Below are 21,543 nucleotides of genomic sequence, written 5' to 3' on the forward strand. Positions count from 1 at the left end.
CCAGGATGTCATGAGATAGCAGGGTGCTCATTGGACAGTAGCATGTGACATTGCAGGGCTGCTGTGACCTCACAGGGAGCACAACAATCACTGACTGGCAGAGTGCGACATCACAAGGCAGTGCATGACCTCATAATGGCACAAGACACTCATTGGCTGGCAGGGTGTGATGTTCTTGGACAGCCCATGACATCATGGAGGAGGGGGGTGCTTATTGGCTGACATGGTGTGATGTCCTGGGGCAGCCTCTGACATCATGGAGGAGGCAGGTGCTCATTGGTTGTCAGGCTGTGACTTCCAGGAGCAGCACATGACTTCATGAAGGAGGGGACACCTCATTGGTCAGTGGTGTGTGACATCCTGCAGCTGCCCGTGACCTCATGGGTGAGCGGGCGCTCATTGGCTGTTGCGTGTAACCTCATGCGGGACTGCGCGCCCATTGGCCGCCGGCCCGTGACGTCACGGCAGACGGGCCGCTCATTGACGGCCAGCGCGGGAGCGCGATGGCGCCGCCTGGCGGGCGCGAGCGCCGGCGCTGCGCGGCGCCGATTGGCCGGCGGGCGGGGTGGGGCGGGGCCGGGGGGCACGTGCCGGCGGGGCCCCGCGGGGCGGGCGGCGATTGGTCGGACGAACGCGCGCGTGCCCGCGGCGCGAGCGGGCGCGGAGGCAGCGCATGCGCGGGGCGGCGCGGGCGGGCGGCGATGGCGGCGCGGGGCTGATGGCGGCGGCGGGGGCGGCGCTGCGCTGAGGGAGCGGCCCCGGTCCCGGTCCCGCCCGGCCCGACATGGGCAACGAGGCCAGCCTGGAGGGCGGCGGCGACGACGGGCAGCTGCCGCCCGCCGCCGCCGCCGCCGCAGGGGCCCCGCCGCCGCCCGCCGCCGCCGCCGCCAAGCCGCCTTCAGCACCGGGCGGCGGCGGACAGCTCCCGCCCGCCGCCGGGCCCAGGTCAGAGCGCGGGGCGGGGAGCGGCGGGGGGCGCGGGGTCGGGCGCGGGCTCCGGGCTGCGGGGGGCTCTGAGGGCGCGGGGCACGGCTGGCTGGGGGTGTGGGCACCGGGGAGCAGGGCTGGCGGTGCGGGTCTGTGTGGGGGGGCACGCGGGCAGGAGCCGCGGCCGTGTCGGGTGAGGGCAGAGCGGTGCCGGCTGCGGCGGGGAGCTGCGATCGGGGCTGCTGTGGGGCGGGCAGGGCTGGCTGGGGCAGGAGGTGCCGTGGGGGGCCGCTCTGTGGGGCTCCTGCCGTGGGGTGCCGCTCTGTGGGGCTCCTGCGGGCGAGCGCAGGCAGGGCAGACAGGAGTGTGCACGGGCTGCGAGCCGAGGGCACAGACGGCGCGGCTGTGGGGTGTGGGCAGCAGGGAGCAGGCAAGTGAGGGAGGTACACTGGGCTCAGGGAGGTGATGGAGGCACCCGAGGCAGGTCACTGCTGGAAGGTGCAGCCCCTGGGGAGCTGGCAGCTCCAGGACACCCCTGGGTGCTGGGGAGAGCAAAGCTGAGATCTGGGGCTGGATGTGGGACGGGGATGGAGTTGCTGGGGAGGAGTGTCGTGTTTGGGGGGCAGGACAAAGTGGGGTGCTGCCCGGTCCAGCAGCAAATGGGGAGGCGTAGGGAGAAGGGAGGGTGGTTCAGGGTTGGTGGATCTGGTCGGGATGGGGGGATGGTGCCTGGCAGCACACGGCTGAGAGCACTGGGGCATGTGAGCGCCCCAAACGTCTCCACCCCACATGTGACCACTCCCAAACGTGGCCACCCCAAGTGGAGCCAGCACCAAACGGGAAAGGTCGTTATGTAACAGGAGGGACATGCAGCCCTGGCAGGAGTCATCGGTGCAAAACCTCGCAGGGAGCTGCACCGAGCCGTTCTCCTTCTGCCAGGCAGCGCCAGCTGCAAGGGAGATACTTCGGAAGTGAGTGTGGGATAAGAGATATTCCTTAAAAGAAAAAAGCCAATCCTGAAACATCATCCTATCTGAAAAAATAAAGGCGAGGAGCAGAAAGTTGCACGGAGGGATGCGGAGGACGCGGTGGGTGGTTCACCCTCAGTGTGTGGCCAAGGCAGGGCCATTCTGGGCTCTTCACCCCGCCTGGGCAGTGATGAGCGCTGCTGGTCTTGCCAGGTGTGTGGCTTCAGTCAGGGAAAATCCAGGTGGGAGGCTGAGCAGGAGCTGCAGTCTTGCCTGGCAGTGGGCTCTGTCTTGTTGGGCTGCAATGGCTGCTCACAGGCACGCCGTGACATCCAGTGGGCTTCAGGGCTGCTACAGCTGTGGGCAGGCTTCTGTCTGCAAGATCCCTGTGAGCTTTCACACAGTGAGTGTGAAAAAAATGACTCTGAGGGAAATTGTGCTCATTTTCCTTTACATTTTTCTCAGTTTCCCTTGCTAGAGAGTCCCACCTCCTCTGCTTTGGATTCTGCCAGTAAAAAGTTGTTCGCAGCTGCTTGAACAATTTAAAACGAAATACCTGTGGGGCTGTTTAGGCTGCTGTAATGAGAGGAGCCAAGGAAGCCATGCAGGTCTGCTGTCTCTGTCCAATTCTGGCACTGCTCCTCCATCACTGTCCAAGTTCTGTGTTGGCTGCTGTGCAGTGCTGGGGGTTCCAGGGGCTCTTAGGGTCCTGTGTGGAGGAGCAGAGTCTGTAGCAGTGGCCATCCATGCTCCTCTGGTGCCAGAAACACCAGGTTGTTTTTTCCGGCCGTGCTCCAGCCCTCGCACGCTGAGCTGATGCTCCTGTGCCTCCTGGGAAGCTGCTGCTGGGGAGCTGCCCTCCCTTGCAATTAATTAAAGCAATTAAAGAGGTGGGCCAAGTGAGGCTGTGCTGTGGAGCAGCAGTGGGATGGGGACGATGCTGAGCTGTGCCAGTGTTTAAAACCTAAGCGTGGGAGGGGTGTGGGGGGCTGAGATGACACTGAGGGATTTAAATTCAAGGTAGCAAAGTGGCAATGAAGGGAAATGAGGCCTCGAGAAGAAAGTGGCTTTTGTGAGGGGCGGGAGTGGGCACACAAGACAGACCATATGTTTCGAAAGGTTCAGCAGAGCACAGGATGTGCTGGCCAAGCAGTGAGTGTGCAGTGCTAAAGGTGCTGCTCCAGAAATCTCAAGTGGCCAGAGAAAGGGAGTTTCTTTCAATATCAGAGTAATTATTTTTTCCCCTCTGAATTAAGTAACCTAAGTCCACATGTAAGCCAGTGAAAACCACAGTGGTAGGACTTTTCTGTGTCATTTTTCACAGTTTGCTTTGTGTTACACAGAGAAATAGCCTGAATACCTTATAGGGGCTACCCTGGATTTCGGGCTCTTGTGTTTAAATCCATAATAACAGCTTCTAAGAACTGTGCATCCACTATGAAGATACTTCAGAGACTGGAAAACTCAAATAGGAGTAGCATCTTCTCACTAAGTTGCAACGTCTACCACTATTTATGAGCTTTGATTTTTTGCTTGCATGCTTTGCTGAGGCCCGGGGGAGCCAGAGGCTGGAGGGAAGCTGGGGGCAGTGCTCAGCTCTGGGGTGGTTTGGCTCTGCCAGCAGCTCTGCAAAAGGCCAGGATGGTGCAGGGTTGCATTGGCAAGGTGTTTTCAGTGCAGAGCTCACCCTTGTGCAAGGAGCTGCTGGAATCTCACCTGAGGAGGCTGTGCCTGACTCTGGTGCTCCAGCAAGGAGAGATTGAATCTGGGGAAGGAGGGAGGGCAGGCTTGCTGCTGGTCTGCTCAGACAAACAGAGCCTCTAGCCTGAAAGGAAAATGGCTGGGGCACCAATAATGTAGGATCACAGGAGCCCAGATTGGTTGCTGATGCATTTGGACAGAAAGCTTTGGACTGGCAAGTTCTACTCTGTTCCTCCAGAGAAGGGACAAGCTCCTTTCATGGTGTGGATGGATGGATGGATGGATGCATGGATGGATGGATGGATGGATGAAAAAGGCTCTGATGGCCGAGCAGGGATGATCCCAAGTTCAGAACTGTAGCTTGAGGCACAGAGCTTTACATGGCTGGTTTTCCTGGTAACCTGCAGAAAGACTTTATTGCTGCTTCTGACTGTGTGTGCCTGATTTCTGCTGGATTCATTCAGGTTTTTGGTCTCGCTGCTGCTCAGCTGTGGAGCTTGCAAAAGGCTCTTTTTGACACCTGGATGCACGAGCTGAGGCTGAAGGATGGGAGAGGGGAAGAGGGGCAGTCTCCTGGGAAGCATTGAGGACCAGCTACAAATTCAGGGGCTGTGTGTGGGAGCAGCAGGGCTTTCAGCCCCGTGTTGCTCTGCACCTGGGTGATGCACACTGCAGGCAGGCTGCAGGCTGCGAGCCTGGGAGGGAGCATGACACACTGGCAGAGGTGCCAGGACCTTTGTTTTCCACACTGTAGGTCATATTCCAGTATTTTTTAAGCCTCAAGATAGGTTGTGAGCTGAAGGTCTTGAAGCAACCAAGAGGGAATATCTCCAGTACTGTGTGGTAGCACCTTTGGCATGGGCTGTGAGCGCCCTCAGAGCCTTCCCTTGGCTTGGCACAGTGGCAAGGCAAGTGCTGATCCTGTTTACCCTGCTGTACATCCAGCCTTGCTCTGTTTAGCAGGCGATGGAGCTTGAAGTAAAAATTCTGGTGGTAGGGAAGAGCATAGGAGAAACAGAACTGAAATAAAGCCCTTTAAATCAGAGAAACTTTGGACAAACCCTTGCAGTTTGGATGCTCCCTTTTACCCTCTCAGAAGCTCACTTGAGTGTGCTTGTTTGCTTGCCATAAAGTACCATCACAATGAGAAATAAGAAGTTTATACATAAAGATAATTGTTAAAAAAAAAAAACGACTATGCCTCTTTCTTTTTAAATGGGCACTTTTCCCAAGCTTGCAGAAATGAGCAGTCGATGTCCACTTTCATATGACTGTGCTAGAAATAAAACCAGACTACTGTGTGATGGGAAGCCAGGCTGTGGAGAGGGCTCCCACTCACCTGGAGAGCCCAGAGAGGCAGCTCCATCCTCATGTCCATGCTCTGCTCTCCCCAAAGGCCCTGAGCCCTGCAGGATGGGGCAGAGGCATCACCACCAGAGGCATTGCTGGGAATTTCCTCAAATATTAAAACAGTTTTTTCCCCTGGCTGAGCCATGGACTGGCAGTCTGGAAAAGCCTGCCATGCTTCTGCACTTATTGAGCATTAGTTTATTTGCTGCCAGACATTTGGAGGGTCAGGAGGGAACTGGGGCTGGGTTTGAGTGAGGAGGGAAAGAACAGATCCGCAATGTTTTGAGAGCATTAAACTTGTGCGAGCAAAACAAAAAGTAAAAGGAGTAGAAAATGGTGTACATGATGGATCAAATCAAAATATTTGTGGTGTTAAATACCCCACTGGGCATCAATTTATCTTCTGTCATGATGGGCAGGCAGTGCTGGCTGTGACACAGTGCTTTGCGTATTGTGATTGCTCTGACAGCAGCCATTAGGCCACTGAATCCAGACGGCACAATTCTGGGTGCTTAAGTAACTCCAAAACCTCTTCTGGGAACGTGCTCATCAATATTCACAGTGTTTGGCATCAATTATTAATGCCTTTATTTCCAAAACAAATACACAGATTTGCAGTCTGCCTCACAGGTTGGGGTTTCTCACTGCGGGATCCAGCCTGGATGGTGGATCTTAACCCCTCGCTTTTGCTGGGTGAGGGGCTCCTGGGGATGTCCCTGCAGTGTCCACTTCTGCCCAGAAAGGATAGAGAAGAATTTGAGAGGATTGATGTCCTTTGCTGTGTTGGCTGAAAAGTTGGAGGAGTCCTGGGCTTCCTCTGGTGCAATTGGAAGCTGTGGCAGGGCCGCTTCCTTTGCACTGGAAAGCTGAGTGCTGATGGTCAGCCTTCTAGTGGAAGGTGTTCCTGCCCATGGCAGGGGATGGAAGCTAGGTGATCTTTAGGGTCTCTTCCAACCCAAACCATCCTGATTCTTCTGCTGATGCTCAGGAATGGAGCCTCAGCTCAAGTGGCCACATCCATTGGGGCTGGTAGGTCCCTGCACTTTGTTGCTCATGTTGAGCTGGCTTCTGCCTCTCCACTTCTGCTTCTCCAGCGTGCTGCAATAAAGCTGTTTCTTTTCTCTGCTGTGTGAATCAAGCACATATTTGATGTTTCCCATCATGTCTCCAATTCAGTGCAAACAGATAGTCAATGCTGTGGCATATTCCTGCAGTTTATATGAGTTTGGGGAATACTTGATGTGCATCTGGACTGGCAGAACACCACAGCCTGCCTGCCACACAGCCTCTCTGCACAGCCGTGTTCGCCGCTTCCCCTGCTGGGGCTGGCACTGGGGCTGGCCCAGGGTGTTTTTCCAGCAATCCCTTTCCTATTTCCTGGTGTATGAGGTGCCCCTTGGGAAGGATGGGACGGGCAGTCAGGGTGCAGAGTGCTCCCCAAGAGCAGGTAGCTCAGTAGGGCGAAGCGGTTTCATGGCAAAGGCGTTATCATTTTTCACTAAATGTGACAGTAACATTATCATGTGGACTTTGCTGTTGAGTGCTGCTGCTCCAGGATGTTCCTTGCGTTTCTTTTTTGGCCAGTGAGTGACAGCAAGTGCTGATGGTCATCCTGGTCCCACACATTGTAAACTGTCATTCATCTTGAATTTGAGATCGTCGCTGTTGAGCCATCACTGTGTTTTCAAATGTCTGTTTGAATGACAGATCTGTTATTTTTGTATCAGTCTATGAGCACGACTGTTCCTACAAACAGGGTTTTTTGTCTTTTTTCGTGCTTGGAGGTGCTAAGCTCTGGCATGACCCCGAGGTGCTGCTGTGCAGCCTGTCAGTCATCGAGGGGCACGTGGTACCGCTTTCCATGTCACTGATGCTGGCAAGTTTTTATCAATGTGGTGAGCTGGCTCCTCCCTGAGAGCACCCAGCACCCCCAATGTGCTATTTAGGAGCCTGTAAGAGCAATCAGCATTGCTGGACCCTATTAATGCTGGCCTGGGCTTGATGGCATGGCTGGAAGGGATTTCATGAGGTACTCTGCTCAGCTTTAACACCAAAGATGACTTAACTACAATGATGGTGGTGTCTTGCTCACTCTTGTCTCGCTCACACTCACCCTGCAGCTTTCCTAGTGTGTGTTTGATACTGAAGGGAGACCCCAACCCCATTAAGAGACTGAGGACAGTGGGTTGGGTGGGCAGGAGACAGCAGCTCCCTGCCCGTGTTGACAGTCAAGCAAAGCATCTCTGAATGCAATTTTTATTTTGTTTTCTCTTATTATTTGTGTAAGTGCCGTGGTTTGGTTGGAGATGGCGAGGGAATGCCCCCTCCAGCCTGGCTGCTGGCACTGGGTGGCAAAAATGGTTATGATGGCTAGCAAAGACACACCTCTGCAGTTCAGAGGCCTATGCTAGCCAAATGGTAATCAAATGGATGTTAAGAGTGAGCATAAATAAGTGTAGAAGCAGTTTACCAGATGGAACAATGGGATATATGATCACAGAAGGTTTAAGTAAAACTGTCGCCTCTGAATATACAAAGTTGCCCTCAGTCCAAAACTATAGTTTCTGTGATGAGCTGGAGATTAGCTGTTCTACTGGCTTCATTCCCCCCTGAAGATGTGATTAAATAGTTTGGTGCATTCTCTTTTTTCAAACATGATTTAGTTGTGTTTCTAGGTCATTGTCAATAGAAGAAAAATGTTCATATATTTAATGCAGTAGAGTGCGTTGGGCATCTTCTGAGAGGAGCTACAGCACGAACCCCTCTCCTGCCCAGTCTGTTCCCAGACCCCTCTCCTGCCCCTGTCCTTAGCACAGGAAGGCAGTGCCTTTACACCTTCTCCCTAGAGCAAGGTGAACATCTCCATGTGGAGCCTGTTGGTGCTCCCTGGGCTGGGCACAGCTGTCCAAGAACCCGGTGACTGCAGTGGGGACAGGTGGAAGCACAGGCCTGGGGGAAACCTCGGCCATTCCTTGCTGGTAGACACCATTAGACCCCCCATCACAGCCCCTCTAACGAGGCAATGACTGAGATCCTAAACGAGACACTCCTCTCTTGTGGAGGCACACTGAGACAGCTGGGGGTGTCTGGTCTGGAGAAGAAAAGGGGAGACCTTAGAGCCACCTGGACCTCTTGTCATGTGTAGGTCCTCATGAGAAGAGCATTTCCTGTCCTCTTGGAGGGTCTTGATAGCTCTAGCTGAACTGAGAGCAAGCAGATGCTGCATACAAAACCCATCCATGCTGCTTGGGAAATGTTGCAGAATTTTGAGGGTTTTTGGGCATGTGTGACTGACTGCTCTTCACTCGGTTCCAGGACCTGACAGGGACCACAGGCTCTCAGACATGACAAAGCAGTTTCCCACGCTGAACAGCTTTCAGATGAGGATTTGACAGCTCCTCTGACAGATGTAGAAGAAAAATCACTGTGAATCAAAATGTCATTTGGTTTAGATGTGACCCAATCCTGCATTTCAGCCAGGATGTCCAAGGGTGGCAGGACCTCTTCGATCCAGCCTGACATAGCAGGGACACTTGCAAAGGCCAGATGTCAATAGCTGAGAGCAGCCCCTGAACCTTTTTTCTCTTTGTTTCCTTGCATACCAGTGCAACATTGCTTTCTAGCCTGTCTTGAGTCTTTCCTGGCCTTGGGGGCTCATGGGCTTTTCCAGCTGCTCAGAGGCTCAGAGCCTGGTTCTGGTGGACATCCCTTTGCAGGACCAGTCCTGAGGGTTGTAGCATCCTGAATAGGGAGATTTATTTTGAAATTTGCCTTTATTTGTGGATTTTTAGCTTTGTTAGGAGATGCTTGGAGTATGCAACCTCCTGTGGTGTGATCTCAGTGCTTCTCAGGCTGCTCCATCCTCAGAAGTATGAAGTCAATGTGAGATGTGTCTTCAGCTATTGAATGAATCCTGAGGGGTTTGGTGCTCTTAAAAACCCAGCTGAGACCCAAATGGGTCTGCCATGGGCTTTCCAGTAGAAGAAAGAGTCTGTTGGTATCTTGTGCCCTTCCTTCATCAGTCTAGACACGAAGAGTATGAAAAGATTTTGCCATGTTTCATGTCTGCAAAAGGATGAAGTTATGCGTGGGAATTACTTGCAGAGATTGACATGTTGTAGCTGCTAACCACCCTTTTTTTTTATTATTATTTAACCAAAAAACAGATTGCAGCCTAGGAAAAACAGCATGTTTTTTTTTTCTTTCATCTTCTAAAGAAAACATTTCACTTATAGATATGTGAATTTATGCGTTATAAAATAGGAATGGTTGAAAATTGGAAATGTGTAATAAGTTCTTAAGGGACTTGGTAATTTGCCTTTGTCATGTGAAAAAAACCCAAATCAGCTGATAGTACAAAGCTTATGAAAGGCTGGGGAAAATGTGGGGCTGAACTAGATCTTTTTCCATGTTGACTCCAAACTGTACTTTTTCTTTTGATGAAACATGAAATTACTTTTAATTTATTTAGTTTCAATCCTAGTTACATAAACTATTATTTGATTGTACAGCTGGACTGAAAAACTGTAGGAGGTCTCACATTTAGGATTTTGCTGCCTCTCTCTCATTAAGCCTACAGCCTGATTTCTTTAAATGCACCTATTAATCTTCTTAGGGAGACAAATTGTTGTTTGGTTGGGTTTTTTCTCTCCCTTTTTTTTTTTTTTTAAATTTTTTTTTTTAAATACTAACCTCCCAGTTAACTGGCAGAGTAAACTCTGCGGGTTTGCAGCCTTGCAGGTAGGGCTGTGCTGCAGCTGCAGTTGCAGGAGTGCCTGTTGCCTTGCTGGGCTGGGTTTGCTCTGCTTGGCTCAAACACCCGAGGTGGTCACAGCCTGAGCTGTTCTCATCGTGCTCAGCAACAACCTCTGTGTTGACAGGAAGGAGTGAATGTATTTTCTTCCATTTTAATTTGGCTGTGGGCTATTTCAGCAGTTCATGTGCGGTAACTTGCCAGAGAAGTGGCTGCCCCATCCCTGGAAGTGTTCAGGGCCAGGCTGGATGGGGCTTGGAGCAACCTGGTCTGGTGGCAGGTGTCCCTGCCCACGGCAGGGGGGTTGGAATGAAATGATCATTAAGATCCCTTCCAACCTGAATCATTCTGTGATTTTATGAACTTCTGTTGCATTTTTGATTTCCAGGCTGAGACTCATGGGGTTCCAGGTTTGACACCCATTAATGTAGCCCTCGTAGGACCAGCAGTAGGACACAAAGAACTCCATGCTGTCCTCCAAGTGTGTAGATTTTCCCCATATTTTCTCTCAGATGCATCAGCATTGTTGTCTCCTGCCCACCAACAATAAGCCACCATAATTTGAGTTTCTTATTCCCTGCTCACCAAGGATTTCTCAACACCCTGGGCAAGCATTGGTAGTGGCCCTTGGGGATGCTGCCCTTTCGAACCTTCTCCTCTCTCCTGTGCTGGGAATGGCTCTTGGGAGGGCGAGGGAGCTGCTGCCAGTCCCAAGCACATCCCTGGGCTGCAGCAGCTGTGATATGAGCTGTGAGATGTCTGGAGCAGATAGGGCTGGAGCACATTGTGCTGGGGCTGGGCAGCCTCCCGTGAGTGCTCCTGACGCCGGCGGACGTGAGGAGGTGACGGTGGGTGTTGCTCTCATCCCTGTAAAACACTCCATCCTTTGTATTCAGGGCAGATCTCTGGTCCCAAGGAGCAAAAATATCCAAGCCTTCTCCTTTTCCCACCTGTTTCCCATCTAAGTTGTGGATGTTTTGCTTGGGAATCCTGTAGCTGGAGAGCACAACAGGAAAAGAGGTTGTTTTCATTTATATAGTGTATTATATAGAACCTTTTGTGATGCTGGTGATTTTCAGAGCCCATTTACCACTATACTGGATGAGGTTTTGACTGGTTACACACTGCAGTTATAGCAGAGCATCAGTTCCTGTTGGAGTGGAAAAGATGATGCCTATCACTATATTATATGCCACTGATTGCCTCAACCTGGCAAAAATAAGGCATCCAGAAACGTCCCTCAGGGAGGAAACTCTGCACTGTCTCTTTAGGCATCCCTTTTCTGCTTTATTTTATCTGCCTTCCTCATCTCCCAGGCTCTCCTCCTCCTGCATTGTTAATGGATGTTAAGCACTGGTTAATGGATTAGGATAGGATTCCTCTTGGCCGTACAACTCAGTTTCATCCAACCCATCTCCATGATTATCTATTTAATTTTGATTTATTATTAAGTGAAAATATAGACCCAAACACTCTGAACTGGCAAATTATCACACCTTTCTTTTTATTTGAAATACACAAACAAAACCCAAGCAGCTGCTCTGGGTAGGAATAAAGTGCCTTCTGCTTCTCAACGTGTCTAAAATTTGCTTCACTTCCCAACTAAACTTCTCAGCCTTAAATTTTACCTGCTGCCATTTCTGCCAAGCCAAGCCTTCTGAGGGTTCTGCAAGGACAGATACATCAAATATGCAGATGCCTCCATCTCTTTGGGGACAAATGTTCTGGGCTGAGGTACGTGCAGCAGGGAAATGCAGGCAGGGACAAGGAGCCTCAAAGAGTTGCAGAAGCTGGAGAAATGTTTTCCTTTGATCCTATAAAGAATTTGGCAGGGGAATTTCAGACTCTTCTATTTCAAAAGTACATTTAAACTAAACAGCTTGAGATATTGAAGTTGATGGTGTCTCTGACAGTGTTGGTAATGTATTGTTCCTTGGGTTTCCTTTACCTTTCCTGTTGTGAATAATGAGTTTTACACATAAAAACATGATTCTGAGTTTGGTTTGATATTCCAGTTCATATCTCTGAAAACCAGAAACTGCAAATCTAAGACACAAAACCACTGAGCCCATCCAGTGCCAGCCCTTGGGCATGTCCCACCAGGCACTTGCGACCACAGTCTTAAATAAAATACATTTTTGGACCCTGTGAGCTGGTGTGGGGAATGTCAGGGAGGAAGAAACCTCTGCAGCTGAGCAGTGCTTCTGAGAAACATAACCTGATGTGAAGATTTTGTTTAAAGGCACCTGGCCATGTTGGACACAGATTTCTCCTCCTCACAGGGAGGTGTGGGCTCATCAGTTTTTCCATGTTCCCCTCCACATGTGCTGTATTTGGAGCTCTTTGTGGAGGATCAGTTGATGGCTGTTTCCTCAGTCCCTGCCAAATGATCTCTTGATTGCTCTTCCACACCTCGGATATCTGCTCTCCTGGTAACCTGAGGCAACAACCAAAAAAGTAGAAATAAGGACCTAAATGGCCTGGGGAAGAGGGAAAGGGACTATTATGAGATAGCCAAAATATGCAGAGGTGCAAAGACACAAACTGCAGGATGGATAAAAATGCTATGGTTTTTCACAGACACACACAAAAAATTAGGTGCCTTGTTTCATTTGCCCAGGCTCAGATAAATGAGGGTGCAAAGTCAGGATTTTTTGGTTGCTGCATAGTCACCAGGAGCTGCCTGTCTCTCTGCAGTATGGCACTCTGATTTCCTCTCCTGGAAATTGCTTTTTAACTGTGTTTTTCTTTCCTTTTTCTAAAAATACAAACCAGTTTCTTTCTGGTCTGTCATTACTGCCTCTTTTTTAACAGCACTTCTCTTTCTGATGGATCTTCCTTTTTTTTTTATGCCTGGAATGAATGTTGTTCTCCGTTCTGGGCTGAGTTTGGTTGACTCAAGCTGTCATGGAGATGGATAATGATACATTTTTTGCATCAGATTTTAATTTTGGAGCATGGGTGGAACTCATCCAAAAGAAGGGCCCTGCAGTCTTCCCAGTTTCTTAACAGTTGAATACCAACTTCTTGTGGAAGGTAGAAGTCTGGGGACCCTTGTGGTGTGGACATGACTGGGATGTTGATCTGTTGGAGCCAGACCCCTGGACTGACCCTTTTTTGCCACCTGTGACAAATGCTGCTTGTGTTGGATTCATTTTTTGAGCCAGCCAGCACCTGCAGGAATCCATCCAGCTCCTGCACAGAGTCAAGCCTGAATGCAAAAGGGAGAATTGCAAAGCCAGACCTTGGTGCCACACTCTTTGTGGGGAAGGAAGCCAGAAGCAAGTCAAGGGAACAGGCTGCCTTTGCTCTTCTCTTTGAATTGCTTTCCAAAATGCATTTTTCCCAAAATAACTTAATTGTGTATTTTTTGGGGTGGACTGTTCTATATTTGTTGATGAGCATTAAATTGATGTTTTCTGAGAATGGTCCAACATGGCTTGCAGAACTCTTTGCAGAGCTTCAGTGTCTGATTTAGATCCCATCACCACATGTGGCTATGGTTGTTCTCTGTGCCTCACTCTGCATTTCTTGACCTTGCACTTCACCTGCCATGGTGTTTCGAGACGTCCAGTTCAGGAGAGCCTTCTACAGCTCTTTGCATTCAGCTTTAGCTTTGAATATGCTGAATAAATTTCCATGGCTCAGCAAACTTGTCCCTTCTTTATCCCCCCTCCTTCCCAAGCCATTTATGAATATCCCATTTATCCCATGGCAAGATCCTGCACCTCTGCTTGTGAAAACCTGACCATCTGCCTCTGTCCTGGGTGTCCTAAATCCTGATAAGTTATTAACCCATAAGAAGGATTCCTCTTGTTTCTTCCTCTTCTATTACTTCTTTCTTTCTCGCCTTTCTTTCTAGATTTTTATCCTAACAATTCTCCCACTTGAGATGATTTTTCATACTAAGTATTGCCTTTTGCTCCTGTTGCTTGGTTGTTTAATGATATTGCTGTGTTATAGCCTTGTGTTAAACCTTTTCTTGACTGTGCATGTTTTGCTAACAGGTACCATGGAAACTTCCCTTTTTTACCCTTCCACCTGCTGCTTTTAATTTCTTTCTAAGAAACCTTCTCACTTTTTCTCTTCTTTATTTCCTGGTTGTATCTGAAAATTATAGTAATCATGTGAATTTCTGTGTCGTTTCCCAGTCCTGCACATAGATTGAAGCCAAGTCTGTTACAGTCACTGTTACTGAAGGTTTGTGTGTCAGGTTTGGCTCCTCAGAGCAGGCACATTCCTGTCACAGGATTGAGTCCAGAGCAGGTAGCTTCATTCTGCATTGCTTTAGGGAACAGCTAACGAACTAAACAAAAAATTGTGTCGCTGCTAATTAAAATCAGAGAGGCTCTCAAGGAGGGCGGCCGTGGGTTATAATCATAGATTTACAAGATAAGCTTTCACCAGCCGTGTGCCATAAACATTCCTTAGCTTCGTGCCGTGGTTTATCTTTCAGCTTTGCTGGCATTTTGTAAATACAGAGCAGTAATTCATGGTGTTGGCTTTCCTGGGACAAAGGCCTTCAGTTAAGCGTGACTGCAGCAATCAGCTCCTCTACCCTTTCACTGCCAGAGCTCACAAGTGGGATGGGAGTGGATCAAGGCTGAGGGGAGCAGCTACTCCTTGCCTGGGGTGCTCTCCCCAGCATCCTCGTCCTTGCTGCTGCCCACAGGACTTTCAGGATTGTCATGGCTCTTTTATGTAATTTTACCACACATAAATGCCTTGCTCATAGCAATCAGTTGTACAGGGAAGGATATGGAGGCAACACGTCAAGTAGCTGAGTGGAAATCAGACTGAAGAGATGGCTCCAGCCCACACCTCTCCACGGCTCCTGGGGATGTTTATCCCTGTTTTAGCTGCTGTTTCCCTACATGCTCCTTGGTATTGGTCGCAGGGCCATAACTCTGTGGCACAGCTCTTCATCATTCATTGCAGACCTTCCAAATCCTGCAGTAAAGAGGAGAGGAGCTCTGCAGGCAGCAGCTCACTTTCCTGTGCAGGCTGCAGCATGGCCACCCTCAGCATCACCTCAATTAATGCACTTAATGAGCCCAGACCTGCTGAGCATCCTCCCCTTCAGCAGTGTCCTCAGGTCCAGCAGCTGGGGTGTCTGATGCCTCCTGTTCCCTCCAGGTCTCCCCAAAGACTCCAAGGCTTCACCTGCACTGAAGGTCCAAAGCTGACCCTCCAGCTGCACCTATTCACTGGATGAGGTGATGTCCCTCCTTGTCTTGGATCTTCCAGATACCTCCAAGTGCCCAGAGAGAGGCAGAGAGGGATTAGATACCCCATAGCCTTTCCAGGATCTCTGTGTCCATCCCAGGCACAGTGAAGCCTGGCTCTGCACCTGCACTTTCCTGGTTCTCATCACTGAGCTGTACAGCTCCTCTCACACCCTGCAGCTGATGGCATTTTGATCAAGAGGTGGCTTCTGCTCTGTCTCTGGAAGATTTAAATGTAGTTTTCAGCTATCACAGAGGAAACAGATTTTCCCTGTCGCTGAAGTAGAATGAATGTTGGACACTGCACTTACCCCTGGGGTATTTTAATGCTTTGAAGTTCAAGATCATTAATGTTCTCAGTAACAATTTCATCATTTTAAAAGGAGACCCTGTTCAAATCTTTGGACCTTTATAGTGCCTGCTCCTGTAAAGCTATCTGAGAAGTGATCTCTTTGATATATATGGGACTGAGATCATTACCTGCCAGCTCTTCTGTCAGGCCTGTTTGCCTTTGGCTCTGAAGGGTTTGGCCAAGATCCTGACAGTGGTGGCCACACGTTTCAGGCATCAGCAGCTGAAAGAGCAGCTCCCCAGAGCAGCATGGGGTGGTCTGCGGGTCACTCAGTGACCTTCTGGCTTGTGAGAGCTCATGTGAGAGATGCAAAACTCTGCCCTGACTCCTGTTCAGGGCTTGGGGTTCATAGAGGCTGCTCTGGACTCTGTAGGGATCAGCTGCCTTGCATTTAATTGCAGATGTTCATTATGGTCTGTACAGGGTGTCTGACAGACATCTGACCTTGGGGTTCTTTGGAGAGGTCTGGGGGTGTTGGTCTGTGGGCAGGAACAGCCACTGCTCTGGGTTTATATTGCAAAGTGCTCCAAGGGAAATTACTCTTGGCTCAACCAGGGCTAAGGTGCAAATTAAGTATTTGCTTGCCACGTAGCAAAATTAGAATGGTAAACAAACAGAATAGAATAAAATAGGGTTGAAAATAAAATATTTTGAGTTGGAAGGGCCTTCAATGATCATTTAGTCCAACTGCAAATGATAATGATTCACAAACCTTTACAAAAAGGCAGTTGTGCAGGAATGAAAATAAGCAAGTAAATGCTTATTTAGAGCTTAAATCAGTCATAAACCCTTCTGCTGTGTAGGACTCAGCTAATAAGATGGCAGATGCCTCTCAACAGCCGTGCCTGACAGAGCAGCAGCAAGAGTGACATTGATGTGCTCTCCTGTTGCAGATTCTGGGTTGAGCTAGACATGGTGCTAAGGCAGAGAATAACTGGTTGGTGGTGGCTGTGTAAGCTGGAAATCTCCTGGTTCCTGTTACCTTCCCATGCATGGCATTTCAAGCAGAGGGCAAGACCAGCAGCAGCTCTGGTGTGTTATCTCCTGCAGAGCCAGGGCCAGAGGAGGGAGCTGGCAGGCACACCGTGCTCACCCCACAGCAGCACCACCCTGGGCAGGGCTGTTGGTTTGGTGTGCTGGTTGCCAGTGCCTTGTGCCACCCCTGCCTGGCAGCCCCTCCTTGAAGCCCAGCCCCAGCAGGGTGTAACAGTGGGGCAGAGGACTCAAACGATCACATTTCCCTGTATGTATGAGAGCAGGTGTGAGGGTGGAGGTTGAGGACCTGCATGATTACCAGATGGGGTGGAAGCAGGAGCTCAAGTAGGCTGCCAGCATCAGGAGATGAGCTTTAGGGAAGCCTCAGTCACCAGGAAAATGCCTGACAGGAGCTGCATCTTATTTGACGGGGATAAGGCAACCCTGGAGCACAAAGCTGCAGGAGAACAGGGTTTTTCCACTGCTCACAAAAGCAAGTCATTAAACACTGTGGCCTTTCACAAGAGTGCTTGTGTTGCCATCTAATAAAATACTCCCTGACAGTTTCTAGTCACCATTTCGTATTTTGTAGTTTGATTTCAGCTGTGTGGCATTCGCTGTTTTTAAACCATCCATTTCCAGAGTGATTCTCTTTCTGCGTGGACATCAGTGTAATTAATTTAGGGGTACTTGAGTTTAATCAGGTGTTCAATTCTGTAACTGCTGGGGGCTTTTTCTTTGTCAAAGCAGAGCCTGATACAGGATTCCCTGTGTTGGATGTAGGACTTTTTAGAGCTACAAGCTGCCCCCAATAGAACACCCAAGCTTGGGGTATATCTGAGCATTGCTAGTGTGAGATTTTCAGTGCACAGAGCTGAAACCAAAGGCCCTCCACATCAGACACTCCTTTTTCTGTTTATTTATTAAAAGGGTTGTCCTATTTTCTAGTCAGACTTGCTGACAGGCAGTGTATACCAGCTAACATTTGCTATTATCCTGTGCTGTTCCTTTGCCAACCCATAACCATTCAGAATTATGTCTTTCCAAGTCAAACCCAGTGCCATTTTGACCTAGAGTAAAACTGCCAGCTTGTTTAGCTACCTGTTTTTTTTTTCCTAAATAGGCTATACTCAGTGATTCTTAAAATCAGTCATGTGGATGTTCACATCAGGTTTCAGTCAAACCAACTAGGTCAAATCTCTGCTCGTAGCTGAGCAGCAGCAGCTCTAATTCTTGTTGGTCAGCCCAGCCTCCCTCTTTTGGGTGTGAGCCTCTTCACGTGTCCCTCTTCATGCTTTATCTTGAGTTGTTTGCTGCTCATCCCCTTGGTTTTACTGCAGATAAACAATCATTTTCCCTCTTTTTCTACCCAGTTTTCCCTCTTTTTTTTTTTTCTACCGTCAGAAAAGACTTGCTTGTCCTCATTTTGCTGATTTTTGAAGCTGGAAGCTCCCTTCTATGGACAAACTCAGCTCCTGTTTGAAAAGCCTGAGCAGGGCATGCAATTTGTAAAATAATGATGACACTGCCACTTATTTTCATGGTGTTTATCTAGTACAATGCAGTAATTAGATGAGTTGCCCAGCAAGCAAGGACCCTTTTCCCTTAGCACCAGGCAGAGGAAGGGATGCAATCCGTGTTCCTCAGTTGCACAGAAGGGCTGCAGCTCCTGAAGGATTCACTCAGACCACAAATGCCAAGCTCCTGTGGATGCAATCACTGCCAGAGTTTTGTGGCAGCTGAGCAGGTGGATGTGGCCAGGGTGCTCAAGGCAGGGATGTGAAATTAGGCAAAAAGCAATAAATCAGTAGAAAACCAATGCTGTCTCTTGAACTTTCCCACACAAGTCAACAAGATTTCATTTACCAGCTGTGCATGTAGATTTTGTGTAATATTGTTATTGCTTGATTTTATAGCAGAGACATTAACAGTGTTGGCATTTACCTTGTGATGGTTATTGCTCCCAAGTTAGCACCTCTGGTGACAAAGGGCCTGTTGACATCTCTTGGAATGCTGGCTGGCTCCAAGCCTGGGTCTTGCCTGTAAAATTTAGTGGCACTGATGAACCTACTTGAGTTAAATTAGAGCAATTCCCTCCTACAGACCCTGACTTTACCTGGGAATTCCCAAATAAGAAAGCTGTACCAATTTGCTGGCAGAGGATTGTAAACCAGTGCTATGTCATTGCATTGCTTTTATCTCCACTGATGCTGCTGACATCTTTTCCCTGGTGCTGCTGTGGCATCAAAAGTCTGGTTTAGGACAAATCATGTTTTTCTGAAATTAAATATTAACCAGCAAGCAGTCTAACATTTGTTTTGGCTGTAAGTAGGACTTTGTTTTTAAAGCTTTCCCAATTTTTGCAATTTTAATGCAAAAATGTTATTTTTACATTAGGGAAAAAATGAGGCATAAAAAATCTGAGGTTCTTGTGACATCTCACACTGCTGAGCTTGATTTTGTGGTGAATGCCTTTGACCCTTGGTTTTCCTTGTGCTGTTCATGCTTCTGATCATTCTGGGCAGCTCTTCCCCCTCAGTACTTATCCATCTCCTCCCAGGGAGTTGTGTCAGCCCTAAATAGAAAGGCTGGTTTCATATCCATGTCTGTTCCTGAGTGGAACTGGGGAATTTCTGGGCCTTTTAATCAGAAGTATCTGATGGAGAGGCAGAGCTGGATATGGATTAATGTCTCAGGTTGATTTTTGGCTCTGGGCTCTGTGGCAGCAGCCTTGCAGCTCTACCACCTCTCTTTCATGGAGCTGAGAGTTAATTTCTGTTACTTAGCTTTGTGCTGGAAAATGGAGGGAGTTTTAGAAAGAAATAAGAAAGACACAATTTTTCAATTTAAAAACAATAAAAAAAGGAAGGAAACAGTGCCTGCCCACCCTCCCAGTGACTGTGGGCAGGTGAGTAGAGCTGCCTGCCTGCCCTTCTTGTGATAAAAAGCATTCATAGGACATAATAAATGAAACTTTAACAGTATAATTGTTAATACACTCAGTCAAACACTTGATATTCTTTAGTAGTACAAAATTATTACTCCATTGGTAACAGAGAGTGCAGCTGAGTTTGGACTCCATATCACCCAATATTTCTAATTCAGCAATTAGGGCAGTGCAAAATCAATACGTCCCCCATCAAACAGAGGAAATCCTGCCTAATTAAGGCATTCCAGTTTAATTCTTTATAGATACTCTAGTGGAATTGGGAGGAATTCTTTGGGACTGGTTATCAGCCCAGTGCTAGTTAACTATCAGTGATAAAGCCTGTAAAAAAAACCAATATAGGGCTGAGCTGCAGTTTGGGCTTTTGTAACAGGAAAAAAAAAAAGGTTTCATAGATGGGTACAAATCATACAAATACTGGATCATCCTTGCAGAAGATGCAGTGAGCGTGGGCCTGTGTTTGATTCCATATGACTATTCTCATGTTCTTTCCTGAGGCATCTCTCCTGGATTGAGTTACTGTATTTGACAGACCAGATGATTTCTTCTGGTCTTAAAATTTCACGGGTATGTTCAACTGGTGCAAGTGAGAGACAGCGCAGCCTGTGTCACAGGGGGGTTGAGGCATCCTGGATAATTATAAAATAAATAAATGCAGTGTTGGTAGAAGTGCATGGAGTGAAGCTGCTGCTGGGAATGGGATGGAGGTGGTGCCCAGCATTACTTAGCACTTGAGAAGGTGCAGGGAGCTGGGAGGGAGCTGGAGCCCAGTCTGGGAAAGCATCTCTGGAGCAGCACTGACCTGCCAGACAGGGAGCACCAACCACCCTCTTCTGTCTCATGTGCCAGCAGGGAGGCTCAGGGCAGAATAACAGCACCTGCTGTGTTGTTCCTCATGGGCTTTTCCATTTCCAAGAGAGCCACACTGTTTTGGGTAGGAAATCTGAACTTGTCTGTGTGTTATCTGACAGCTCCCTGATGGAGTCAGAATTCTTACTGGTTGCAAGTATTTTTCATATCAAATGGGGAAAACGCCTGAATTTTGAAAAATTTGCAGTGGAATAGAATGACAGAATGGTTTGGGATGGGAGGGAGCTTACAGACCATCTCATTCCACCCCCTGGATACACGTTCCACTATCCCAGGTTGCTCCAAGCCTCATCCAAGCTGGCCTTGAACACTTCGAGGGATGGGGCAGCCACAGCTTCTCTGGGCAGAAAACCATTCTGCTGTTCCAAACAACAATTATTAATTTGACCGTATAATGTTATTTCAGAGTTGTTTAATACACCATTAGGATAGGGTGTGTCTAATACATAAATGCTGAGGGTTTTACAGAAATATTAAATTTAAGTGAGAAGGTGCATTTTGCTTTCTGACAGTCCTTCCTTCTGGTGTCTGGGGCTGAGCTCTCCAATCCCCACCAGCTACACATGGTTTTATGTGTTTATGAGGCAGTGGCTCTGCAGCCCTTGGCATCAGGAGTCAAACCCCAAATCTGAACTGAAGGGTGTCAGAACTAACAATGGAGGAGCAGCACATGCCAACAACATTCATGGCAGGTGCTACTGTAGGGCCAGGAGCAATTTTCTCTTCAGTCTAGAACAGATCTCTCTCTCCCTTAGTGCTTTGCTTTATTATTATTGTGATTCTTTCTCCAGAGAAGTGGGTTTCAACCTGCAGACAGAAAGTATTCCCAAAGTGCTATTTTACTATTTATTTTCATCGAACTTCCTATTACTGTGGCAACATGCACTTTGAATTTCATTAGTTTTATGCATTTAAGTTCCCTTTTTAAACCTTTATAAGGTCAGACCCTGCTTGGGTAAATCAACAATGTATTAAATTTGAGGTTCTGAGTAATACTTTTCCTTAAACAGCTGTAGATCACAGGTAGTGAGGGCATTAGGGCTTCTGCTTTTTTGAGAAATATTTGTGGGCATTACTGATAAGCACATGGAACCAAATTATTTGATAATTAGATAAATATCTTCCATCATGGATTCATTCTCATGCACTTGTGATGCATCAGCAGCACATTACAGGGTGCCTGCCCTGAAACCACATGGCAGGAGGGTGTGCAGGCTGTCATGCTGTGCACTGCAGCACAACAGCTCGAAGCTCTTGCACCTGGAGCTGCTCCAGAGCTCCTTGGGATGTTCAGGAGCACCCCTCAGCACTGTGGGGTGCTGAGCATCCTACACAGGCTGTGGGACTGCTGCAGAACCAGCAGTGGGTGCAGTGCCAGCCTCAGGGCTGCTCCTTGTACGTAGCTCTGGTTTCACAGCGAGGTTTCATCCCCCTGTCCTGGGGACCAGAGTCATCCCAGCTGGCGTTTTTTGCCC

The 21,543-nt window shown here is 48.6% G+C and overlaps 1 protein-coding gene across 2 annotated transcripts in view; it reads left to right on the forward strand.

The window, feature by feature from the left end:
* Positions 1–784: 784 nt before the first annotated feature.
* The window catches only part of BSN (bassoon presynaptic cytomatrix protein), an 87,644-nt gene continuing 66,885 nt past the window's right edge, over positions 785–21,543 (forward strand). For both annotated transcript variants that reach the window (XM_058031698.1, XM_058031699.1), the window contains exon 1: positions 785–945. In XM_058031698.1, the coding sequence (XP_057887681.1) occupies positions 785–945 (161 nt within the window). The remainder of the gene's footprint in view (positions 946–21,543) is intronic.

The sequence above is a fragment of the Melospiza georgiana genome, chromosome 11 (assembly GCF_028018845.1).
Source record: "Melospiza georgiana isolate bMelGeo1 chromosome 11, bMelGeo1.pri, whole genome shotgun sequence".
NCBI lineage: Eukaryota > Metazoa > Chordata > Aves > Passeriformes > Passerellidae > Melospiza > Melospiza georgiana.